We start from the raw sequence: 22,142 nt of genomic DNA on the forward strand, positions 1-22,142 counted from the left end.
TAAATAGTACATACTTACTAAATGTTAACCGACTACAAATTGATATATATTTTTGGGGGTCGACATCTATGACTTCATTAGTGTGGGAATTCAAGCTAGAGAAGTTCTCTCAACCAACGAACCAAGAATTCATTATTTCTAGCACCAGGAATGCAAAGATAAAATTTTCAATCTTGGCAGCTACTTTATAAGCCGTAGTTATATATAATTTATAATCTTATCTAGAATCACTTGGGCCACTGAGAGGTTAGTGGCCTACTGGTGGTCACACATCATGTTGATTCTCATTTTGTAATCATATCTCCAAGATAAAGAAGTTTGATTTTGTTATTTTAAATGGACACTTTTTAAAATTGGGAAATGTGTAAGCCAAAGAATATAATTAAAACTCAAAACTGCCATTCTGTCTGTCAAAAGGAAACACAAAATAGTTTACAGAATGAAAATCACTTGCCAATCTTTCCTAAGGCTACCAGGAGGTCGACAGAATGATCTTCTGCCTCATGTACCAGGAATTACAATGCCTCCTATTTTCTTTTCTCTCAAAACAAAGAGCCCTAGCAAGAGGCAGAAGGCAGAACAATCCATTGAGAACTGGACATTTTCAGTCAACCAATCAGTTGTTTTGTTAACTCCAGTACTCAACAACTAACTTGACAATTGTTTTCACTGAACTGATAGGCTATGTGGGCGCATATAGAAACAGCTTAAATGAACACTTTTTGTTAAGGCATTAAATGGGTTGAAAGCAATCTGATCAATCCCTAGCAAGTATAATTTAGTCTTTAGGGACCTAGAAAATAGTCATGTAAGCACCATATTGCATACTTCTACATCCATGTTCTTAACAGCCTTTTAGATCTACTTGTCAAAAATAGCAAACTAATTTGAATAAATCTGAAGAGACTTTAAAGAGGCACTGAAATAAGAGAGAAAAGGAAATAGGATGGAAAATTTCAAGCTTCCAAAGGGATTTTAAACCTGAAAGACCTAGCTCAGATCAATGATGGAAGAATACGACACAAATGGAGCAATAAGGGAGGAGGCTTCAGCATCAACAGTGTGCCTTTCACCATGCAGAGAGACAAAGAAAAGGCCTGTAGCAGACAATGGGAGGGAGTACAGAGAGTCAAGATTTAAAAGGCTGGAGCAAACCCATAGAGGGTCTGAAATTAAACAAAGAGGCTGTTTGGAAATGGAAACTGAGGTGAACACAAAGATAGTGGGATTGTCTCTTGGTGCACAGAGAATGTTTATGAAACAAACATTCATGAGAAGTCAAGGCAGTGACAGTCACAGGAAACTTTCTGGTGAAAAAGGGTGGATGGAAGGAAAAAAAAACCCAGTCACAATGCTTGATTGAAAACACAGACATTCTCCTCCCTGCCCTTCCCCAATAACATTCAGTCTTTATTAAACCAAAGTTGGATTTAATTTGTTTTAATTTTAAAAAGAGAATCAAAGGTCTGAGCAACAGAAAAATGATACTATATACAAATTTAAAAACATTCCCCAATTATTAATTCAACAAGTATTTATTGAGTAGCTACTACAATGCAAGATACTATGTGCAACAAGCTAGGATGGGGAGGATTCCATGCTATATTTTACATGATTAAGGTCCATCATCTTTGTAATAGCTAGTACTTTTATAGCATTTTAAGATTTGCAAAGCACTTTAACTTTTTAACTCATTTGCATTAATCACATCCTTGTGAGTTAGGTACTATTTATTCTCCTCATTTTACATTTGAGGAAACTGAAGCTGGGAAAGAACAAATGGTTTGGCCAAAGTTTCAAACCTAACCAGCTCTGAAGTAGGATTTGAATTCAGGTTGTCTTCTATCCAGAATGCTACCCAAGAAAGAGCCAGAAAACATCATCTAAAAACCTTGAATATACATTAGGGTTAAACCTGAGAAGCACATTTAAAAAACTAATATTTAAATGGAGAAAGTCAGAATATTTTTATTCATTATATTTTACCACAATTGAACACAAATACAAATATTCTTTTTTTCTGTTTGATACCGGAGAAAGAATCTTGGAAATAACATTTAGTAGAGGTAGTGTGGTGTGGTTAAGAGAAAGGCAAGCCTCAGTGTCTGGAAAACCTAGATATCAGTCTTGTTTCTGTTAAAAATTGGCTATGTGACCCAGGCTCCACAAGAATATAAATTATGTGTGTGTGTGTGTGTGTGTGTGTGTGTGTGTGTGTGTGTGTATCAATGAAATCACAGTTACTGTCACCCTAAGGTAACAATAATAATAAAATCATCACCGTGAATGATCCAAGGATAACTGATGACTTGAAGAATGAGGAGTGCCATTCTAGGTCCAAATGGCCTAGATGATCCCTTATTAAGTCAGTGTAATCAAGTTCTCAGAGGCAAAAGATACTTTGAATGGTGACCAGCATACGTCATTTTTTGGTAAATCTTTTTTTATTAAAGCTTTTAATTTTCAAAACATATACATAGGTAATTTTCAACATTCACCTTTACAAAACCTTGTGTTCCAAATTTTTTTCCTCTTTTCTCCCATTCCCTCCCCTAGATGACAAGCAATCCAATATGTTAAACACGTGCAATTCTTCTATACATACTTCCACAATTATCACAGCATGTCATTCTAATAGCAGTGAATAAAGAATAGGAAATATTACTTTCTGATGTTCTTCCAAAGTCTTTCAAGAATGGGTGACTGAGGGCAGGGTATGGTGGATAGAGAACCAGACCTAAAGTCAGGAGCACTTGAGTTTAAAAGTGGTCTAAGACACGTACTACCTCTGTGATCCAGACAAATCAAGTTAAAAAGAAAAAAGGAGGGGAAATGAACAGATGCTTGAGGGAATAGAGAAGCTTAAGCAGAATGAAAATAATGTTACCCTTATTGTCAGAAGTCCTAGGTTTGAGTCTGAGCTCTGTCACTTAGAAGTTGTATAATGTATACAAATCACCTCAGACTCCCCAAGGCTCATAGTGGGAAGGGTATACTAGAGTAAGCTCAAATGGGCTCATGAAAGCCATTAGTTAAATTTTCCATTTAAGCATCTACATCTTGGAAATATACAAACATACAAATTAGGATTTGATTTATTGATTTTTTTTGATCGTCCAAACTTAAGTGATGGAGAAAATGTTAACATCTATATGAAACTTAAAAACTGCACCAAGCACACATTTCCCCCCCAGAAAGCTAGTTATATAATCACCACTGCATCTTAGAGATCCATCACCTCTAAACTCTTACTATAAAGTTGAAGAAAATAAATTTCATAAATTGATGAGACTTGCCCCAAAGTCACACAGGCTGCAAATTGTAGAGCTACTATTTATATATGAATCCAAATACAGTGTTCTTTCTACTACATCACCATAAGCTTTCTACTTAGAAAAAGCAAGATGGGCAATTATCTGCATCCAATGCAACAATAAAAAGTACAAAGTGCTTTGCTACCTCAAAAATTCTATATAAATACCAAGCTATTACCATCATTATTATTGCTTTTGCTTTCAGGGGTCTTCCTCATTGCTGCCAACCAGTTCTAATAAGGGTTAACTGAGGAATGGAAAAACTATTTTTGTACTCTTATGTTAGAGGCTAGAATGAAATTCAAATATATTTGATTAGAAGGTTCATGTTATATGGATGTTTAGATTGAGGAATTGAGATGACATAAAAAACTGAGTAACATGGGATAGGGAATTATGAGAGAAAGTATTTTGTGGCTGAGTCAGTCAACTTTAAAAAAAAAGGCTAGGAATGAAATCCAGCTAATTTTATGCTATAAATGGGAGTTCTGATGAATTTTCTACTAAAATACTAAATACTCTGATAGTAATAGTAATTTACATTTATATAGCACCTAAATCTTGCTCAGCACATTCCATATGACTTCATCTCTTTCTTACAACAATCTGGTAAGTCAGGTGCTAGTTTTCTACCTCCACTTTTGCAGATGAGAAAACTGAGTGTGTCTCACTCAGCAAGGTTGATTTGCCACAGGATCACATAGCTAGTAAATGTCAGAAGATTTGAATTCAGGCCATAAAATCATTGATTTAGAGCTAAGGATGACCTCAAGAGTCTTGTTCAATCCTTTATTTTACAGATGAAGAAATTGAGATTACAAGAGTTAAGTGACCTGCTTAGGATCACCTAGCTCTAGTACTAAGGCAGGACACGAATCTCAGTCTTTCTGACTCAGTCCAGTGTTCTATCTACTATACCACAGAATTTGAAACTTCTATCTCCACAAGAATTTTTTTAGAGCAAAGCATCCCTCTTTATTTTTGTCTTATTTACTACATAATTATCAATTTTTCCTCATAATAATACCAAGACTTCAACTTTTTTTTTACTTGAAAAAAATTACAATCAAATTTGGTTCCATGGGACTCATTTTATAGACTTTTATCCCTACTGAATTACACGTTTAAACTAATTATTCTTCTGTTGCCAATCTCTTATAGATACTTAGTTACTAAATCTCAAATGACAAAAACAAGTTTGATGTGTCCCAGAACATACACAAAAAGCATAAATATGGACAGATTCAATCAGAAAAAATTGCTTTCCAAATCTTGGAAAGTTCAATAGTTTTTTCTCTGACCTATGACATCTATTCAATTATGTCCTAAATTTAAAAAGAAAAAAAAGAAATCTACATGTATATTATTTCTTATTAGCTGATCCATAGATTAGAGCTGGAAATGACATCATAGGCCAGCTAGTTGAACATTCTTTCTAGATGAGGAAAATGATATCCTGTGAGGTTAAGTGAACTGTTTAGAGTTACAAAAGTATTAAATGTCAAAGACAGGATTTGAATGTAGGTCTTCTGACCCCAGAACCAGTTAATGTTCCTTGTATTGCTGGTTTACATAAAGAGTATCCAGTGATGATGTTTACAACCTTAAACTTCTCCTTATGTTCTGGTCTACCTATATTTGTGAGGATACTAATTATAACACAGATCTCTCTCTCCCTCCCTCTCAAGGCTTCAGGTGTAAAGTTGGAAAAAAAATCCCAAAAAATTAATTACAGGGAAAAAAGAGGAAAGAGCCCATTCTATCTGGAATTAGATGAAAGGAGGCAATTTTCTTAAAATTACCAAAGAAATTTGGAGAGGGGTGGTGTACAAAATATTGATTTATTCACTGTAAGTATGGGAACTTCCATACTTCCATGTATGGGAACTTCCTCCACAGATGTACATTAACAACAACTCAGTAATTTAAAGAACTGCTGGAGGTACTGAGAGATTTAAGAGATTTGCCAGTGTTTCCACATTGCCTCCATATAAACAAAAACAAAACACAGCCAAAAAAGGGGCACAGCTAGGTGGCAAAGCAGATTGAATACTGGCCCTGGAATCTGAAGTTCAAATCCAATTTCAGAAACTTACTAGCTGTGTGATCCTGGGCAAATCACTTAAACCACTTTCCTCTCTGTAAAATGAGCTAGAGAAGGAAGTGGCAAACTCCTCCAGTATCTTTGCCAAGAAAAGCCCAATGGGTCACAAAGAATTGGAGACAACTAAACAACAAAAAGTATTAGGTATTTTTAATTTTTAATTTAATTTTAGTAATTTTTAATTTTAATTAATTTAATAATTAGTTTTAGAGAGTACAGGAGAATTATAGATTATGGACTCACAGAATCAGAGATTTAGATCTAGTAAAGACTTTAGAGGCCACCTAACCAACCTTCTCATTTTACATTTGAGGAAACTGAGGCACAAGGAGGTTAAATAATTTACCCAGAGTCATAACTATCAGAGATGGGATTTGAAATTTGCAGCTTTTGTTTTCAGAGACAGTGTTCTTTCCTCCAGGAACAATGCTTCCTAAATCAAGACAATAAGGGTGATACATTCCCAAAATTTAATCTGGGATGATAATTTTAACCTTTGACACTAAAACTATTTGTCAAACAGTACGACATAGCAAAATAACCAGTAATATTTCATTTTATTGTCTTTTTCCTTTCCAAGTCTGGTTGGAGTGCTCATAAGAGAAATCATCAAAAAGCAAGCAACAGAAGAGGATGCAAAAAATGTTCTGAATAAAAATCCACTGTGAGATATGATGAACCCAGAATTTCCTGGGGGGGAAAAACATGGATAGGTGCCCAAAAGGAGGAAATAACCCCTTTACCCCCAGTGTGCTTGAGTAGCACCAAAATAATATCCAGGAGGCAAGTTGAAAGCAAATTCCAAAGTGAATCTATATTCTTCATGATAGCAAATATGCATTAATGCATTTTAATATCATGCATATTAAGCTTATTTTCCTTGGCTTTGGAGGGTCAGAAGCCCTGTGAGGAAATTACCAAGAAACAATCATAAGCAATTTCTTTTTTTTAAAGCTTTTAATTTTCAAAACACATGCATAGTTAGTTTTCAACATTCATTCTTGCAAAATCTTGTGTTCCAAAAATTTTTTTCTCCCTCCCTTCTCCTCTGCTCCTCCCCTAGATGTCAAGTAATCTAATCTATGTTAAACGAGTACAATTCTTCTTTATATATTTCCACAATTACATGAGCATTTTCTTAACCATTGTAGCTGTTAGGTATCAGATCTGCCTCATGAGGTACTCAGGAATTGTGAATGGAATGTAATTATACGTGTGTGTTAAAATTGGTATGCACACTCCTGAGTTTGCTACAGGTGCAATAGACTTGGGGGAAATCCCTAAACAAGCATGGCATGGACTCAACATTGAACTCACCTGAAAAATGCCCTAAGCCAAACCAACTGTGCCAGTTTTAGTTGGCTCTTTAAGGTTTTTGCGGAAGGGCATCTGGGAAGGAACAGGTAGCTTCTGGAGCTAAGAAAACATTTCAGCAACTATTTATGATGACAGTGTCTTTTTAATTTCTTTTGTTTCCAAATTTTGATTTTCCTTTGTTTCCTTTTTTAGCCCATACCCTGGACCAGATACATGCATCTAAATAGTCCGAGGTCTCAGAATCCCAGGTCTAGAGGGCCCTATATAATCACTGTTTAACTGTCAGGTACTAGCTCTTTGCCTTGGGAGACTGGTGACAAGTCTCTTTTTTTGGAGTTCTCTGGGATCTTTGTCTACCATGATGTTTTATGAAAGGTGTTTTTCTGCACAAGCAAAGGCTAGGCTGGAAGACAGACCTCTGAAATCTCTTGAGCTTGCAGTTCTCAGAATCTATGGATTTTTGCTAAAACTTCACACCAAGCCCCTACTTACATTCTCTCCTCTTTATCTCAATTTACTAATATACCAAATTATAAAGCAAATAGATTTGCAACTCAGAACGCTTATCACATACATTCTGCTGCTCCTGGGTTGATAAAGATTGATTTTTTTTTACTTCTCTCAAACATTAAAAGTTTTTTTTTTCAGTTATCAAGAATTTGTTTTTCTCTTCCCACATCTCCTGTTCCTTTTCCCACTTACACCCTCCAAAAAAACTAAAGACCAAAATTCCCTCAAAAAATCCCCAAACCCACCTTTTTACTAGATAAGTACTGTTCAGGCCAAACAAATCCCCTTATTGACCAAATCCAAAAATGTACTTCATCCTTAATATTAGTCCATCACTCTCAACATTTAAATATGCAATTCAATAGATGGAGGATCCCCACCCAGGCTCCTCACCAATCAAATGAGTCCACACCTATTATGTGCCAGGGACAAAAACATAAATGCCCTTCTGGAGGCTCCCCTCTCCATAGAGGCTGTAGTATTCCATCCAATAAGGCTAATGGATGGGTCTCTACCATAGCGTCACGTCTGCAAGTATAGCCAGGTGGTACCTCAGCCTCAGGAAGACTTGGAAGTACTTAGCTCCAAAATAGCCAGTTAAACTATTTCCCTAGCGATTTGTATTGTTTTGTTCCTTGGCCTATGTGGATATGATCTTGAAACCCATAACTTGGCAGACTAAAATGCAGAGTTTGCATAAGAATTCCAGTTAAGGACTCTTAGAGGTACCATAAGCCCAACTCACAAATGTAACCTGATCAAAATACTCTTTTAATATTAAGTGAACTTTCAACATAGCATGAATGGCTTTATTAATAATAATAGCAGCTAGCTTTTATAAAGCACTTTCCAGATATTATCCCATTTCTAATAGAATGCACAAGCAGCAAGAAAGAAATCTAGCCAGAGAATGCTTGTAAATGTTTAATGATTTGTTGAGGTGGGCATATTTTCAACCTTACTCCATTACTTTATCAGACAAAACAATAGATTAAGTCCTGGTTTGTAGCATTATTGACAAATTTCTGAAATGCTCCTACTAAAAATTTAATAAATCAGGCTCTTGAGCACCAATATGAACTGGTTCTTAAACACTGATGCAGCTAACATTGAACTTAGTACATAGTTTTATTCGGATAGACCATCAGTGATTTTATCATTATAGAACTTCATGGTGTGAGAACTCTCTTCACCAATACAAATTGCAACCCATTTATGACTTAGAAACTAAATTCAAGGTAATTGCCTGAATCAAGATTATATTTCTTGCTCAGAATCACAAAGCCCAGGTCTTTCTGCAGCCACATTGAACACTCTCTCATAATATCTTGTTGCCACTCCATACAAAAAAAAATATATATATATATATATGTATATATATACATACATACATATATATGTATATATTTGTATATATATGCATATATATCATACAAATATATATTACATCAAGAATTTAGAGCTAGAAAGTATCTTGGACATCAATCCAACCAATTGTATAGATAAGAAAACATATAACCAAACCAATGAAGAGATTTGACCAAGTTCACAAGGTACTAAATAACAGAAATAGAATTTGAGGTTCCAACTTTAAATCCATTGTTCTTTATAATGTAGAATTCTGCTTTTCCAATTAATTCAATAAATATAAATGTGAATCTATTTTCTTGATTTCCTAATAAATACCTTTAGAATATGGACTCAATCTCTTTCCTTTTAGAAAAATCTAAACAAGAGTTAAGAAACTGGAATCCAGCAAAGGAGAATGTGAGGTAGCCATTTGCAAGAGTTATGCCAATAGATGGCATAAGGATTCTTCTACCCATTGCTCCCTGACAAGATGTGTACATGTGCAGGAAAAGCTAAGAATACCACCAATGGAACATAATTGCTCTGCTCTGTATACCTTTATTCCTCATTTTTTGGGTCATGAACATCCAAGGTTGGCTAGAGATGCAGCAGACCAAAACAGCCACATTCATGCATAATGGGGACTGGCTGGAAGGGAATTGCTACTCCCTATACTTTGCCTACATGCTAGCGTGGTCTGGATAAGATCATTTCATCTACCTTACCACCATTAACCCTGCTACCATAGAGAGAAGAATCAATAATCTCATAATGGGAAATGATCTGACAAATGGGCAAAAAACCAGATCTTGAAGATCTCTAATTTCCAAGGTTGTTCACTATACTTTGGGCATCAATAATTATTAAAAAGTTTTTCTCCTTATAATAAGCCTAAATATAGCTCTTTGAAATTTCTACACATGACTCCTATTTCAGCTCTCTGGTGTCAAGAAAACCAATTCAAAGTCCTTCCACATAACAGTTCTTCAAATACTTGCAGGCAGTTAGAACACCCTCCCATGTTTCTTCCTCTCTTTCTCCTCTCTCCCCCAGGTCTCCTTTCCTCCAGACTAAATATCTTTAATTGAATTCCTTCAATCACTTCTCAAGGTGCATCAAATTTGAGACTCAGGGAGATGGTTTGTGATACCAAAATAGTGGAAGAATTAAAAGCAGTTTTAAAAATCTCTACAAAGTCATGCAGATTACAAAAATGATTCCATTCTAAAAAACAAATTCTTTGTAACAAGCCTCCACGTAATAGCCGAAAAACCTATCCATTTTTATAAAATAAGATAAAGAAATTTCAATGTCAAGAGTTTGGGTTTGTTGCTTTTATTGGATCTCCTATTAGCTTCCCACAAATTTTGCCCTATGGTTTACTGTGTATTTAAAATGTTATTCTGGCTGTCCCCTTCTTACAAATTTTATTTGGTTAAAAATAAAATTAGATGGCTAACAATATTCATAGTGAACTTAGATGAACAATATTCATAGTGAATTCTGAATTTGGGAGATTAAAAGTCAAATTGAGTATTTTTAATTACTTAAAAAATGATTCATATCCACAAACTCAAAAAAATTCCTACCTGCTTTATGGAGTAACACACCCAATAAGTATTTTCTGTCAAAAAATAGGTGTTTCTTCATTATAATATGGTAAACACATCAGAATTTTAGAGAATTTGTACTTAAAATAAGGTCAGTGAGATATCATCTTTCAAAATGAAAACAAGAGAACAGAAGGAAGGACAGTAAACAGCACAAACAAAACAGCATTAAAAGCTACAGGTTGTATTTAATATACACTTTTTTTTTTTTTAACAAAAGGTAGCTGTGCACAACAGAGACCTGAACTTCATGCACAATCTTATTTCTGTTTTACTATATGAGGAAATTTGTTATTTGTTAGATTTGGTATTTTAAAAATTAAAAGGGAAATTCATACTCTGAGTAAATGCTTGGGAGAAGAGAGAGGAAAATCTCATTAGTTAATGGAAGGCCAAACTTAAAACTAATTAGTGTTTTCTTTTGGAGCATGATTAAATCATCACATTATTTATCTCTATCACAGCTCCGGTTCAGCTGTTATTCTCTTAAAGGTAGCTTGGCACCAAACTGCTTTTCACTTATTTTAAAAAATGCCAATCCCTTCACAGTGTTTGGCACATAATAGATGCTTAATGGAGGCTTGTTTGTTGATTTTAAATAAGCATCATCTCTAACTTTGTTATTAATTAGCTAAACATCTTTCTCAAACAAACAAGCCCAAAACACTGGTTGTCAGACAAGGCACATGTGGTGTCAGGGGGATTCACAGTCAAAAGACACGGGTTCAAAACCTAGCTTTGTCACTCGCTACTTGTGTAACTCTCTGGGCCTCAATTGCTGCTTCATTAATAAAATGAGCAGCTTGGACTAAAGCGTCTCGCTAAGGCCCTTATCTCCATGATTCTATGTATCAAGTTATAACCGAGACATGAATTTCAATTGCAGCTCTGACAACATCGATATCTGTGGATCGAACTAACAGGAAAGAATAGAGAACTCTGCCAAATTCCTGATTATCTTATGCTTCCATCGGAAAAAAAAAAAAAATCTTTTCCCCGATCCAGGCCATCGATGTCCTAATTTAGGTCGGGAGACAATACGTGAGATCGGAACCGACAGACTGGGTGTGGTCATTTGGCAGCCGATCCGAGCCCATCCCTCTTCCCCGTTATACCACTAAGAAATGAGAATCAGCTCTACCCCCGGCATGATTTTTACAGCAGCTTTGCTCCAAATTTCACTAGAAGCATCCCCGACCATGACGACTTCCCTTTTACACACGCACATGCAACCAGTCGTGCCAGACTGCTCGGGAGACAAAGCCCCGTCTTTTAAGCGAAAGCCACCGCAAGAGTATTTCATTTTTGCACTAGGGGTTGGTACAGAAGGGGCTCCCGAAGAAGAGAGACGCGGCTACGACTAGAACGCCTGATGTCGACCTCGCCACAGAGCAAGGTAAATTGTCCACAGACAGAAGCACTAGGCGGGTGGGGACAGCGCAAGTAGCCGAGGTCTGTAAATTCAGGCAGGCTGGAGCAGCGCAAATTCACCACACCAGACAGGATTCAACAATGTGTCCGATGGGAGAAGAAAACAAGGTTTGCATGACACCGGCAGGACCCTAAGCAAAATATTCACCAGATATCTTAAGTAAAATGTTCATTTCAACAGGAAGGTAGAATTAGAACCCTTTTCCCAGGGCGTGAGATGGGCGGAAAAGAGGGGTATCCTCTTCTACACATGATTATCTGAAAGATTTCAGCACTTGTTTCCACATTTTACAAATTGGAAAAACAAAAACATTCTTAGGCCATTCTCAGGCAGGTCTGCTGTTGTGACAGCCTCCGAGCTTCCACGAGGAAAAGGTGGGTGGACTGGGGATCCGTTGGGGTTCCCTAAATGTGTGGCTGATCTCCCTCCCCCAGTCTTAAGCTTTGAAACAATGCTCCATCTGGCTCAGATTTTAATCTTACCTTTCTCTAGTCCCCGGCATCTATCTCCCTTACACCAACCAACCTACAATCATGCCCTGCTCAGAGACTTCTTCCCAGCCTCCAGATTATGCATACCCACACAGCCTTGGTTTTGTGTATCAAGTATTTCATCGAACTCCCACTTTCAGAGCTCTTTTTCTTCCCCAGAAACCCCATAGCATTACCCACCCCACCCAATATCCTGCCTCCACCCTTCTCTCTCCTGAAATCCAAGCTCCTGTTCTCTCTGAACAACAACCCCCTCCTCTATTCCCCCCACCCCGCCCTTCCAGCTTCTTCAAGAGCCCAGCCCCAAAGGATCTATCCCATCTCGCTCCCCAAAGCTTGCAAGGTGGAGCTTTCTCCTTTTTCAGAATACATTGCCCGAAAGACTCGGAGAGCTGAATAATACGTGCAGGCAGCTTCCTTGCCCCTAGAGCTAGCGGTGGCGAGTGGTCTCTTTGTGGCTCTGGGCAGGTGGCGGAGGCATGCGGTAGTGCCGCGCCCTCTCCCCGACGCAGCGCGGGGACTAGGTTGGAAAAGAATAGCGCTCAGTCCGCCGCTGAAATCCCGAGTCTTGGGGCCACAATCGGGCCGAGGGACACAGAGGCTGCGGGGGTGGAGGGAGCGTGCAACCGGAGACCTCGAAGAGGCTGGAAGGGACCAGAGTGGGATTCATGCATCTCCAGGCCCGAGCCCCCCACCCCCGGCCTGAACCCCTCTGCTTGCAGCAACCCCCCATCAGCATCTCAACACAAACTGCTCCTCTTCATCCCATGCCAACCCCCCTCCCCCGAACCCCATCGCAACAACAGCTCCCGCTGCACCCAGTCTCCTCTTGCAACAGCCCTCTCCTCCTCAGGAGCCCAGACCAGAGGTCACCCAGACCAGGCCCTCTGACCTCGGGTCTCCCGCCTCTAGTGCGTGTGTGTGAGGGTGGTGGCAGTGCTGGGAGGGGGGGTGGGGGATGGAATGCACACTCCCACCCTATCTCCTCTGCCCCCTTTAGGAATCGGGGTGGGGGAAATTACCTCCCTCCTGGTGCGTTCGGGGATTGTTTCCTCCCCATCCCTCCCACGCCCTTTTGTAAGGCTTCGCCGAGGTAATAAGGGGGCAGATGACGCCGCTGCTGTCATTTGGGGAGAAGCCCACTGCCCACTATGCCATCACCCACTTTGCCTGGCTGCTGCCGCTGCAAACTCCTGCGTCCTCCTCCGTCCTCCGGTAACTGTGACCTCCTTCAGGGCCGTTGCCGGGCTGGGGCCGTGGATGCTCTGAGCGGGAAAGGCGGCTGTTGCCGCTGCTGCTACCGCTGTCGCCGCGATCCGGCTCCGCCGTGGCCGCGCACTGCGCTCGGTAACCCCCAGCACACTAACCTAGAGCTCTGGGATGGGAATCGAGTGGGGCGGGGGGTGGGGTGGGGGGAAGAGGGAGGAGCCGCTGGGGCGGGGGAAAGAGTAATGCGAGAGGGGAACCGCGAATGGGGGCGGGGAAGAGGGCACAGAGGGATCAGCTTTAACCAATCACTAAGCGCTTGGCTCCGCCTCCCCTCCCCCTCTGTACCCCGCAGACGAGGATCCTAGTTTAAGAGTAGAAGGCTTATAGGGACCATCCCTCTTCCAATCTTATAGTCCTCAAGCTGCTAGGCTTAGGACTACGACTCCCGTCAGGCCTGGCTACAGAGCCGGGAAAGGAGACAAGTGAGAGCCGCAGAAGGAACCTACAGCACAGCCCACGCCCCTCTTCCCTAGTTCCCTTTTGGTTTCCATAGTGACCGAAGACACTTCACAAAGCCCGGGAAGGCGGATCTCCCAAGAGAACTTCGGGAAGAAAAGAGGGGCGGGGACCCCAAAGGAGGCCCACGGTGTACCCTCCCACCCCTGCTCCCGCTCCGGAGTCAGCAGAGAGCCCCAGTGGAAGTCGAAACAATAGCACCAACGAGCTATGGTCATGCTGCGTGGGGGCTCTCCTGGCTGCTCAGTCCCAGATCCTGGAGAAGCTGAACTCCCCGGGGCTTCCCTCCAGTCTAGTTTCCTCTGTTTTCAGGGCCCTTTCCTCTTTCTAGAGGGCAGTTTTCAGGATTTTAGTAGATCAGGTGGAGCGCACATACAATCTGTGTCTACTACCATTCACACAAAGTAGAAATCTGACGCGGTCCTCTGATCCCTAAGAAACATTAATTTATCAACGCTTTCTGGGCAGTTTAAGTTTGAAAATGGCGCCCCCTGGGTTGCTGTCCACTAGAATGGGTAATTGACAACACAAAATAAAGACTTGAGTGTGTTAAACATGTGTACATTTATTTTTCTTTAACTGACAGAAAAGGAAAAAAAATCGATTCTTGGTTATGGGGGAGGGGCAGGGGCGCGACTCCATCACACTCCAGCCCCGGAGTTAACTTAACATTTCATAGTATATATTACTGAGGATGTCAATCTTAAATTTGTTATCTATGTCTATTACTGAATGGCTTCTCTTACATTAAAACACAGTTCTCCGAATCCAGAGCTTTTCTTTCTAAAAATTCAAATAGTGATAGCTTTTTGCTTGAACATCACTTTCCTTTTTAAACATATCCCTTCCTGGTCCAGAGAGTTATTTTTTGTAACAAAGAATTTAAAACAACAAAAACAAAGAAGAGCGGGGTTGGGAGGTGGGGGTGGGGAGCAAGTCCCACACCCAAAGTTCCTGAAAGCAAGATTTCAAAGGAGGGGAAGAGTGTTCTCATTTCTTCTTTAGGGTCACACTAGATCATTATAAATGTACTCTTCAAGTTTCCTTTTTTGTTGTTTATTTTGCTATTTTGAACCTAAACCTTTGGGACAAAGTTGCCTATTCGTTTTCTGGGATCTCTTATGTTAAAATCCTTGTGTGGCTACTCTATAGTCAATAGCTTACTCTATCACTTCCAAAATCTAAACACTTTAAGGAAGAAAATGGCTTTAGGCTCCAGAAAAATGAGTAAACTTCTGAGGAATATGCCCGTTTATTCCCTTCCAAAGGACCTCAGGGAGTACAGCAAGGGATGCAAAAGAGATTCCCCTCCTTAAAAACCTAACCTCCCCAGGGGGATCCTCAGGGCAATGCTGTAACACTAGAATAGTTACGTGAAGAATGCCTCCGGGGATATTTCCAAGCAAAGTTGCTATTCATTACTCCAACCCTGAGACTGTCACTAGAGGGACCTCCCCTCTGTTGCAAAAAAAGAAAAAAAAAATACAAAGAAAAGCAGTATTGCATCTGACGCTGAGGGGGAAAAGGGCTAATCAAAGCTAAGCAAAATGGTCCCGCTCCGCTTCCCCTTCTCCCCTCCCCCCGCCTCCCGCCCCTTTGCTACTTGGTGGCGTCCTGTGCTTTGCATTTCTGGGTCAATATCTGCTTGGGCTTGGGCTTCCTTAGTAGAGTTAACATGTGGAAAAAGCAATGATTTTAAAGGCAGAGAACATTGGGTTCCAATCCCAGCTTTGCTACTTTTTAGGATTAAGCTACATTGTTCAATTTGGAATTATTTGAACATTTTCTCTTTTGCCCTGGCCATTATATTTGCATAGCTACTCATCTCTGATTCTTCATTTCCCTGACTTCAAGACTCAGCTCAAATAGCTTTTCCCAGTTCCTACCTCAGCCTTCCCCCTTTCCTTTACTGTCACCTATTATTCACATGAATAGCTAGTTGGCAAAGCAGATAGGAGTGTCTGGTCTGGAGTCAGAAAACTCATCACTTTCCTGAGTTCAAATCTAGCTCAGACACTTACTAGCTGTGTGATCCTCCTCCCTGCAAGTCATTTAACCAATTTGCCTCAGTTTCCTTAACTGTAAGATGAGCTGAAGAAGGAAATGGCAAACCACTCCAGCATCTTTGCCAAAGAAAACCTCAAATGGAATCATAGTCAGACTAGATTCAACAACGATGTACATATTTTGTGTATAGCTAGTTATTTACATATTATGTCCCTTATTAAAATGCAAAGACTTGGGGGTTTTTGCTTTATTTTTGCCTTTCTTTGTGTCCCTAGGGCACAGTCCCTGGCCCATTCTAGACACTTAAATGCTTGTTGGAGTGTCCCCTATGTGATCTTGGACAAGTTGCTTATCAACTCTACCAAGATTCCTCCTCAGTAAATTGAAGGGATTGGGCAAGGTGAATACTAAATTTCCTTCCAGCTCTAAACAACACTTTACAAATATCTCATTTAATCTTCACAACCATCCTGGGAAGAAGACACTATTATTTTCTTTTTACAACCGAAGAAACTAAAGCAAAAAGTGGTTGATCTGTCCAGGGTTACATAGCAAGTAACAGTGACTGGGACAATTGTAACAATTCTGTGTTATCTCTCAGAGTCACTCAACTCTAAGGAGATGGTGTCTATTCTATGTCTTTTATAAGCCCCTGTTGATATTGAGTTCCTGTAGTACTCTCTGCAACCATGCAACAGCATTATGAAACCTAGGTACTCAAGAATATAATATAGAGTGTGGTTACAAAGTGCATGTTAAGAAGGTGGGTACTCACACTTTGGGGTATGCTACAAGTACAACACACTACAGGGAAATCCCTAATTTAGTTTGGCACAGACCCAATGCTGAACCAACCTAGAGAATTCATTGAAATGAATCAACATTGCCAGCTTTAGTTGACTCTTTAAAGCTGAGGAGTATACTGGAAAGGCACAGGTAGTTTCTGGGGGGCAGAAATCATTTTCAGCAACTGCTTGTAGGCACAAGCAGTATCTTTTTAATAACTTGTGTTTCTACATTTTAAGTTTCTTGCTTGTTTTCTATCTAGGTCCATTATTTAAAACTGATATTTACATCTATTTAGTACAAGAGATGACTACCAGACCCTGCATCTAGAGGTTATTGTATGTGAGACTGAGACATTTAATCCAAGAGTCCTCAGACCCTCTAGGAGTATCACATACCTCTTCAAACATGAAAGCTTTCAAGATATGGGTCAGCATCCATAGAAAACATAGCTCATAACGCTGACTTTTACTAGACCAACCCAGAGAAAGCATTAATTCAAAGTAAAAAGAATATTTAATTAAAATAGAATAGCAAGGAAAATAATAATTATAAGCAAATAGCATTTAAATAGTAACTATTTATGTGCCAGACACTGTGCCAAACACTTTACAAATATCTCATTTAATCTTCACAACCATCCTGGGAAGAAGACACTATTTTTTTTTTTCATTTTACAATTGAGGAAACTAAGGCAAAAAGTGGTTGATCTGTCCAAGGTTACATAGCTAATAAGTGTTTGAGGCTTTGCCGGCACACTTAGGACAAGCTAGATAGCTCTTCTGACTCTGAAGCTGCCATGAAACCATCTGGTTTGGTATTGTCTTCTGCTATTCTGAACTTTCTGCTAAACCATTTGTGAGCTTTGAAGAAGTCATCAGGAGCCGTGGTCTCTGTTGTGTTGCCACCTTCTGGTTCTTCTATAAATTGCATCTCTTTCACTTTTTTTTCCTTTCATTTTAAAAATAAATTTTGGCTTTAATTTCTTTTATTTCATGAATAAAAAGTCATTTATTACTTAGCATTCAATAAATATTTGCCTGAAAAAACAAAATTAAATTCCCTATTTGCATACCTTAATGAACTCCACCAGCCAGCCAAACAACCAGCCAACTGACTGCCAAAGGCATTTTTAGGTCAAGACTTCCTTTTGAATTGCTTTACTTCTGCCTCAGTAACCACTTTCCAAGGCCTACTATTTGAGTTGAAATGAGAAAATGCTTTACAACTCCCATGACTTTCGCCTGAATTGGTGGTAAGTTTCATTACCTTAGGTCAATGAATCAACATTTATTAAGTACCTACTGTATCCCAGACACTGTTCTTCACTTTAACATGTCTGAAGGGTTAGGGGTCAGATAACTTTTAGCCTCCATCTTTGTAGTTTGTACCTTTGCTTTCTCTCGTCCTTAACTCGGCATTCATAGGTTTGCAGATTGCTCTCCAGCAAAGTTATTATTCCCAGGTTGTAGGTCTGTAGCTCCAGGTTCCTCCTACTGTAGCTCATGATTTTAATGGTTTAAGAAGCCATGAGCTCTCTATTAGTATATATTCAAACCTCTGCAATTTATAGTTCTTAGAAAATTTCCCGAGGCACCAAGAAGAAATGATTTGCTCACACAGTTAACCTGTATCAAAGATACATCAAAGACTTGAACCCCTGTGTTCCTGGTTCCAAGGCCAGATCTCTATCTACAATACTAGGAAGTTTCTTTCAGAATTATTACTTGTATTTAAGAAAACAGACAAATCTCCTAAATATCACCAATGACTACCTGATTTATAAATCCAGTTGCATTTTTATGACTTTTCCTTGACCTCCCTGTAGCATTAGACATTGCTGACACTAAATATTCTGGCCTTTCTTAGCATCAGAGATAAGATATGGTCCTATTTTTTTTTTTCTCTTGAATCTCTAATGCCTCCTTCTCTAATTATTTTTGGTCTCTTAAAATGACAATTTTGCAGAGCTTTGTCCCTGCTCCTCTTCTCTTTTTTTCTTTTTCTCAGTTCCTTGCCTTGGTCATCTCATTAACTCTCATGGCTTTAACCATCACATTAATGCAGATGATTCTCAAATTTTTATCTTCAACCTTGATCTTCCTGCCAAATATATGACCATCAGCACCTCAGATTTGATATATCAAAAAGTCATGTCTAGTCCTAGGGAAAGTATTTAGGAAAGAAAACAAAATGACTACTGTGTTGAATAAGCCGCCTGATCCTGTGGAGAATTCTCAGGTTTCCAGAGTGATACCTAGATTTGGGGATAAGGACCATGAGTTTAAAGATTGCAGAGAGCATTTAGTTCAGAGTCAAAATGAGAACACTTACACAGGATTCTCTTTGAATGAAAATTTTATTTCACCAAAGCAGGAGTAAGGAAGCAAGAGTAACTAGTTGGCTATTAGGGTAAAGAGGAAGAAAGTTTAAAAGCCATAATTCTGGTTCTAAGCCATATTAGGAGTACTATGATTACTACAAAAATGCTGAGGTTGTTAGAAAGAGAATCTTTTTAGAAAGTAGTCTAGCCACAGGATCTACTGAAAACAGAAATAGTCAGGACATCAATGTGATTTTGGGATTCAAGGAACAATTACTTGGGAAGAATCCCTCCTGTAGCCTTAGCATGTCTGAATATGCTTATATCAATGATTTTACAAATTTTCATAGGCTGGCCTAGGGCCCAGAGTTAGGGTCCAACATGACCGGTACAAAAGTATGATTGTTCCAGGGAGCCATAAGCACCTACAGATGACAGTGGATGGACATAGAAGCAAAATGACAAGGAGTGCCTGGGCCATAGAAGGAATTACAGAGCAAAAATGGCAACAGTGGCATGGCAGTAGTAGAGAAACAGGCAAGATCCTGAATTAATCTGGAGTTAGATGTATACATCAGCAAGTAGTAAAGAGATCCTTGATGTGAATGTGCAAATCCAGACCTTCAACTTTAACAGTATTGTGAGATATGTGGCTCTAAATTGCAGGGTTTTGGGGAAAGGTTTTTGGTCTCTCCAGAGATCAAAAGTACTTTACTATAATATGGGAGAGGGCATTCCTCAATCTTATGGTACAGGTAGTCCTTAAGGTATGATTCTTTCATTATGGAGTTTTTGTATGTACAGGTCTTAGGGAAAAGGTGGGAATTGATGGAAGGAAGAAAGAGTGCTTTCTTTTTTTTTTCTTTTTTTCTTTTTTTCAAGAACTTGTAAGTTGCTATTCTTTCAAACCAAATTTGATGCTGAAAAGGCCACAAGAATTTTTTTGCATGAAAAGAAGTAAATCAATTGGTAAATGATCTGAAGTAGTACTTCTCTCACAGATGAATAATTGATTATTATATTAATAACCAAGTTTTAATCTGTGATTTCTTTTCTTTTTATTTCTGTTAAAACCCAACTCCAGAAAAGGTCAGTAAATCTCTAAAGGTTGTGGCTGAGTAATGAGACTTGCATCTAACCCACAGGGCATATGAGAGTCCTCATCCAATTGGGAGACCTAATTTCTATCTATAGAATAAACAGAATCCAGTCTGGGTGAGCCTTTGCTTGGGGGAAGAACCCCTTGTCCTTGATACCTTTTATTAGAGTTCAGGGCAATCCAGCTCTCTACCTAAAGAGGTCCAGATGGAAATGGTTTCCCCTAACCAGATTGCTGGAGGCTGCTGGGTCTCATGATCAAGCCATCTTCTCCGCAGGAAGAACAGGAGACTGTTAGCCTGCCTCATTAACTGTCCACCATTCTGGATTGATATTCACTTGTCAGGGAAGTTCTCTTTCAGAAGGGATTTATCCCCCTTTCCCTTGATGTCTTTGCTTACCAAGAGAAACCACTGATTCTGAGAGAAATAATTCATATTATTTCAATTTTTACTCTACTCTATTCCAATCAGTATTAATCAATTTGATAGAACCATATGAAAGTTCTGTATATAAGGTCCTAGAGCTGTGAACTGCAGGTTCTAAGTTCACTTAATTATAAAAAGTTAGCTAAAGGCCCTCTACCCTTGTTTTGCCTTGTCATTGTGACCAAGCCCAGCATGGCAGAGATCACAACTACATGGAAAGTCTCCCCCAAACATTTTTATACTTTTGGACCAATCATGATCACTTAGGTGACTATTTCCTCCTGCCCAAATTAAGAAAAAGCTATCTATTTTATGTGGAGATTATTTTTTTTTATTTCACCCAACTTGTGACCTTGCTGACATGTTATTTTGCTTCTTTAATGGAATTAGTGTATTTGGTTATAGCCATTCTAGAATGACTGGACATCTAGCCCTATAAAAATAGGCCCTGGAAGGAAGTGGCATCTCAGATTGTGAGGAATATCTGAAGTCCACTTCATTAGAAAGAACAAGGACCTTTTAATAAAGTGCCATTGACTCAGACCTCTGCCAATTGCTCTTACTGTAGGTGGGATAGATGATATTAATCTCCACAATTTCCAGCTAGCCTAATTAATAAATCGATCATTAATTACCCAGAAACTGTCTCTCAGGGTTTTCATTCATCTCATGTGAGTTGAGAACTGAAAGCTGCAGGGAATTATGGTCCCTCAGTTTGATTTCCTTGCAACTATTTTAAGATTTAAGAGGATAACATGAGAGAAAAAGGTTGTTCCCCCACACAAACATACACCTTGATTTCTCTATTTGAGAGGGAAAAAAATGTGAATCTAAAAATAAAATAAAATTTAATGTAAAATTTTTAAAAGATTCTAATAGAAATAAATTCTAGGTAGATTACCTATACAAAAACATGGGTAATAGAAGAATGCTAATTTTATAGAACTTAGGAAAGAGAAAAATAATAGTTTTGTGGAGATAGAGAGTATATGAAATATTACTGAAAAGACAGGTTAGAGATATACTAATAGAAAAGGCTTGGAATTTCAGGTTGAGGAGCTTTTATTTGATCAAAGAGACAATAGGAAACCATTGAAAGTTCTTATATAGAGTGTGAAATGGTCAGAACTATATAAAAAGTTTTTTGTTTTTTAGATATTTGAAAAAGCAATTTTACTATGATGTATATGAAAATGGAATGGGAACGATAGTATGAGGCAAAATCCATCACTGAATATTGTGATGAAATTGCAGCAGACTTGTATTTGAAACACAAGAGGGATGGAATTATAGTCCCAAACAGCAAATACATGGCATCCAAAAATACACACATGCATCATACATGTACACATACACATACAAACACATGTGTACATATACATCCAAGTGTATGCATATATACATGTATGTGTGGATGCATATATGTATATTATAAATTGCCACATTCATTCTGAAGTCCATTTAACTCTTTCAGAATCCCAAAGATTCAGCATAGATTGTGCTACTTATTTAATTAAATGGTAAACCTACTGTCACTGACTTCACAGAACAGTTTGCCTATGAAAGAAGATCTCTGACTTTGGGCTCTGGCTGCATTCCATTATGGGCCACCACCTTCCTTCATCAGGGAGCACAGTTGTCTGAGCA

General features: G+C 38.9%; 1 protein-coding gene and 1 long non-coding RNA gene across 4 annotated transcripts in view; one reads left to right on the top strand and one right to left on the bottom strand.

Annotated features, from left to right (window-relative positions):
* DPYSL5 (dihydropyrimidinase like 5) overlaps positions 1–13,415 on the bottom strand; it is a 106,986-nt gene extending 93,571 nt beyond the window's left edge. The window contains exon 1 of one of the 3 annotated variants that reach the window (XM_051976316.1): positions 13,294–13,415. Coding sequence is in view for 2 of the 3 variants with exons in the window: in XM_051976317.1 (XP_051832277.1) it covers positions 13,151–13,188 (38 nt within the window). In the remaining variant the exon portion in view is untranslated. Of the gene's footprint in view, positions 1–13,150; positions 13,259–13,293 lie in introns of those variants that run through there. The other 2 variants (XM_051976317.1, XM_051976315.1) reach the window with 2 other exon arrangements.
* On the top strand, positions 13,388–14,407 carry LOC127548760 (uncharacterized). Its single transcript, XR_007950466.1, has 2 exons — positions 13,388–13,475; positions 13,871–14,407. It is a non-coding gene; the product is annotated as an uncharacterized LOC127548760 (long non-coding RNA).
* Positions 14,408–22,142: the final 7,735 nt, after the last annotated feature.

The sequence above is a fragment of the Antechinus flavipes genome, chromosome 2, assembly GCF_016432865.1.
Source record: "Antechinus flavipes isolate AdamAnt ecotype Samford, QLD, Australia chromosome 2, AdamAnt_v2, whole genome shotgun sequence".
Lineage (NCBI taxonomy): Eukaryota > Metazoa > Chordata > Mammalia > Dasyuromorphia > Dasyuridae > Antechinus > Antechinus flavipes.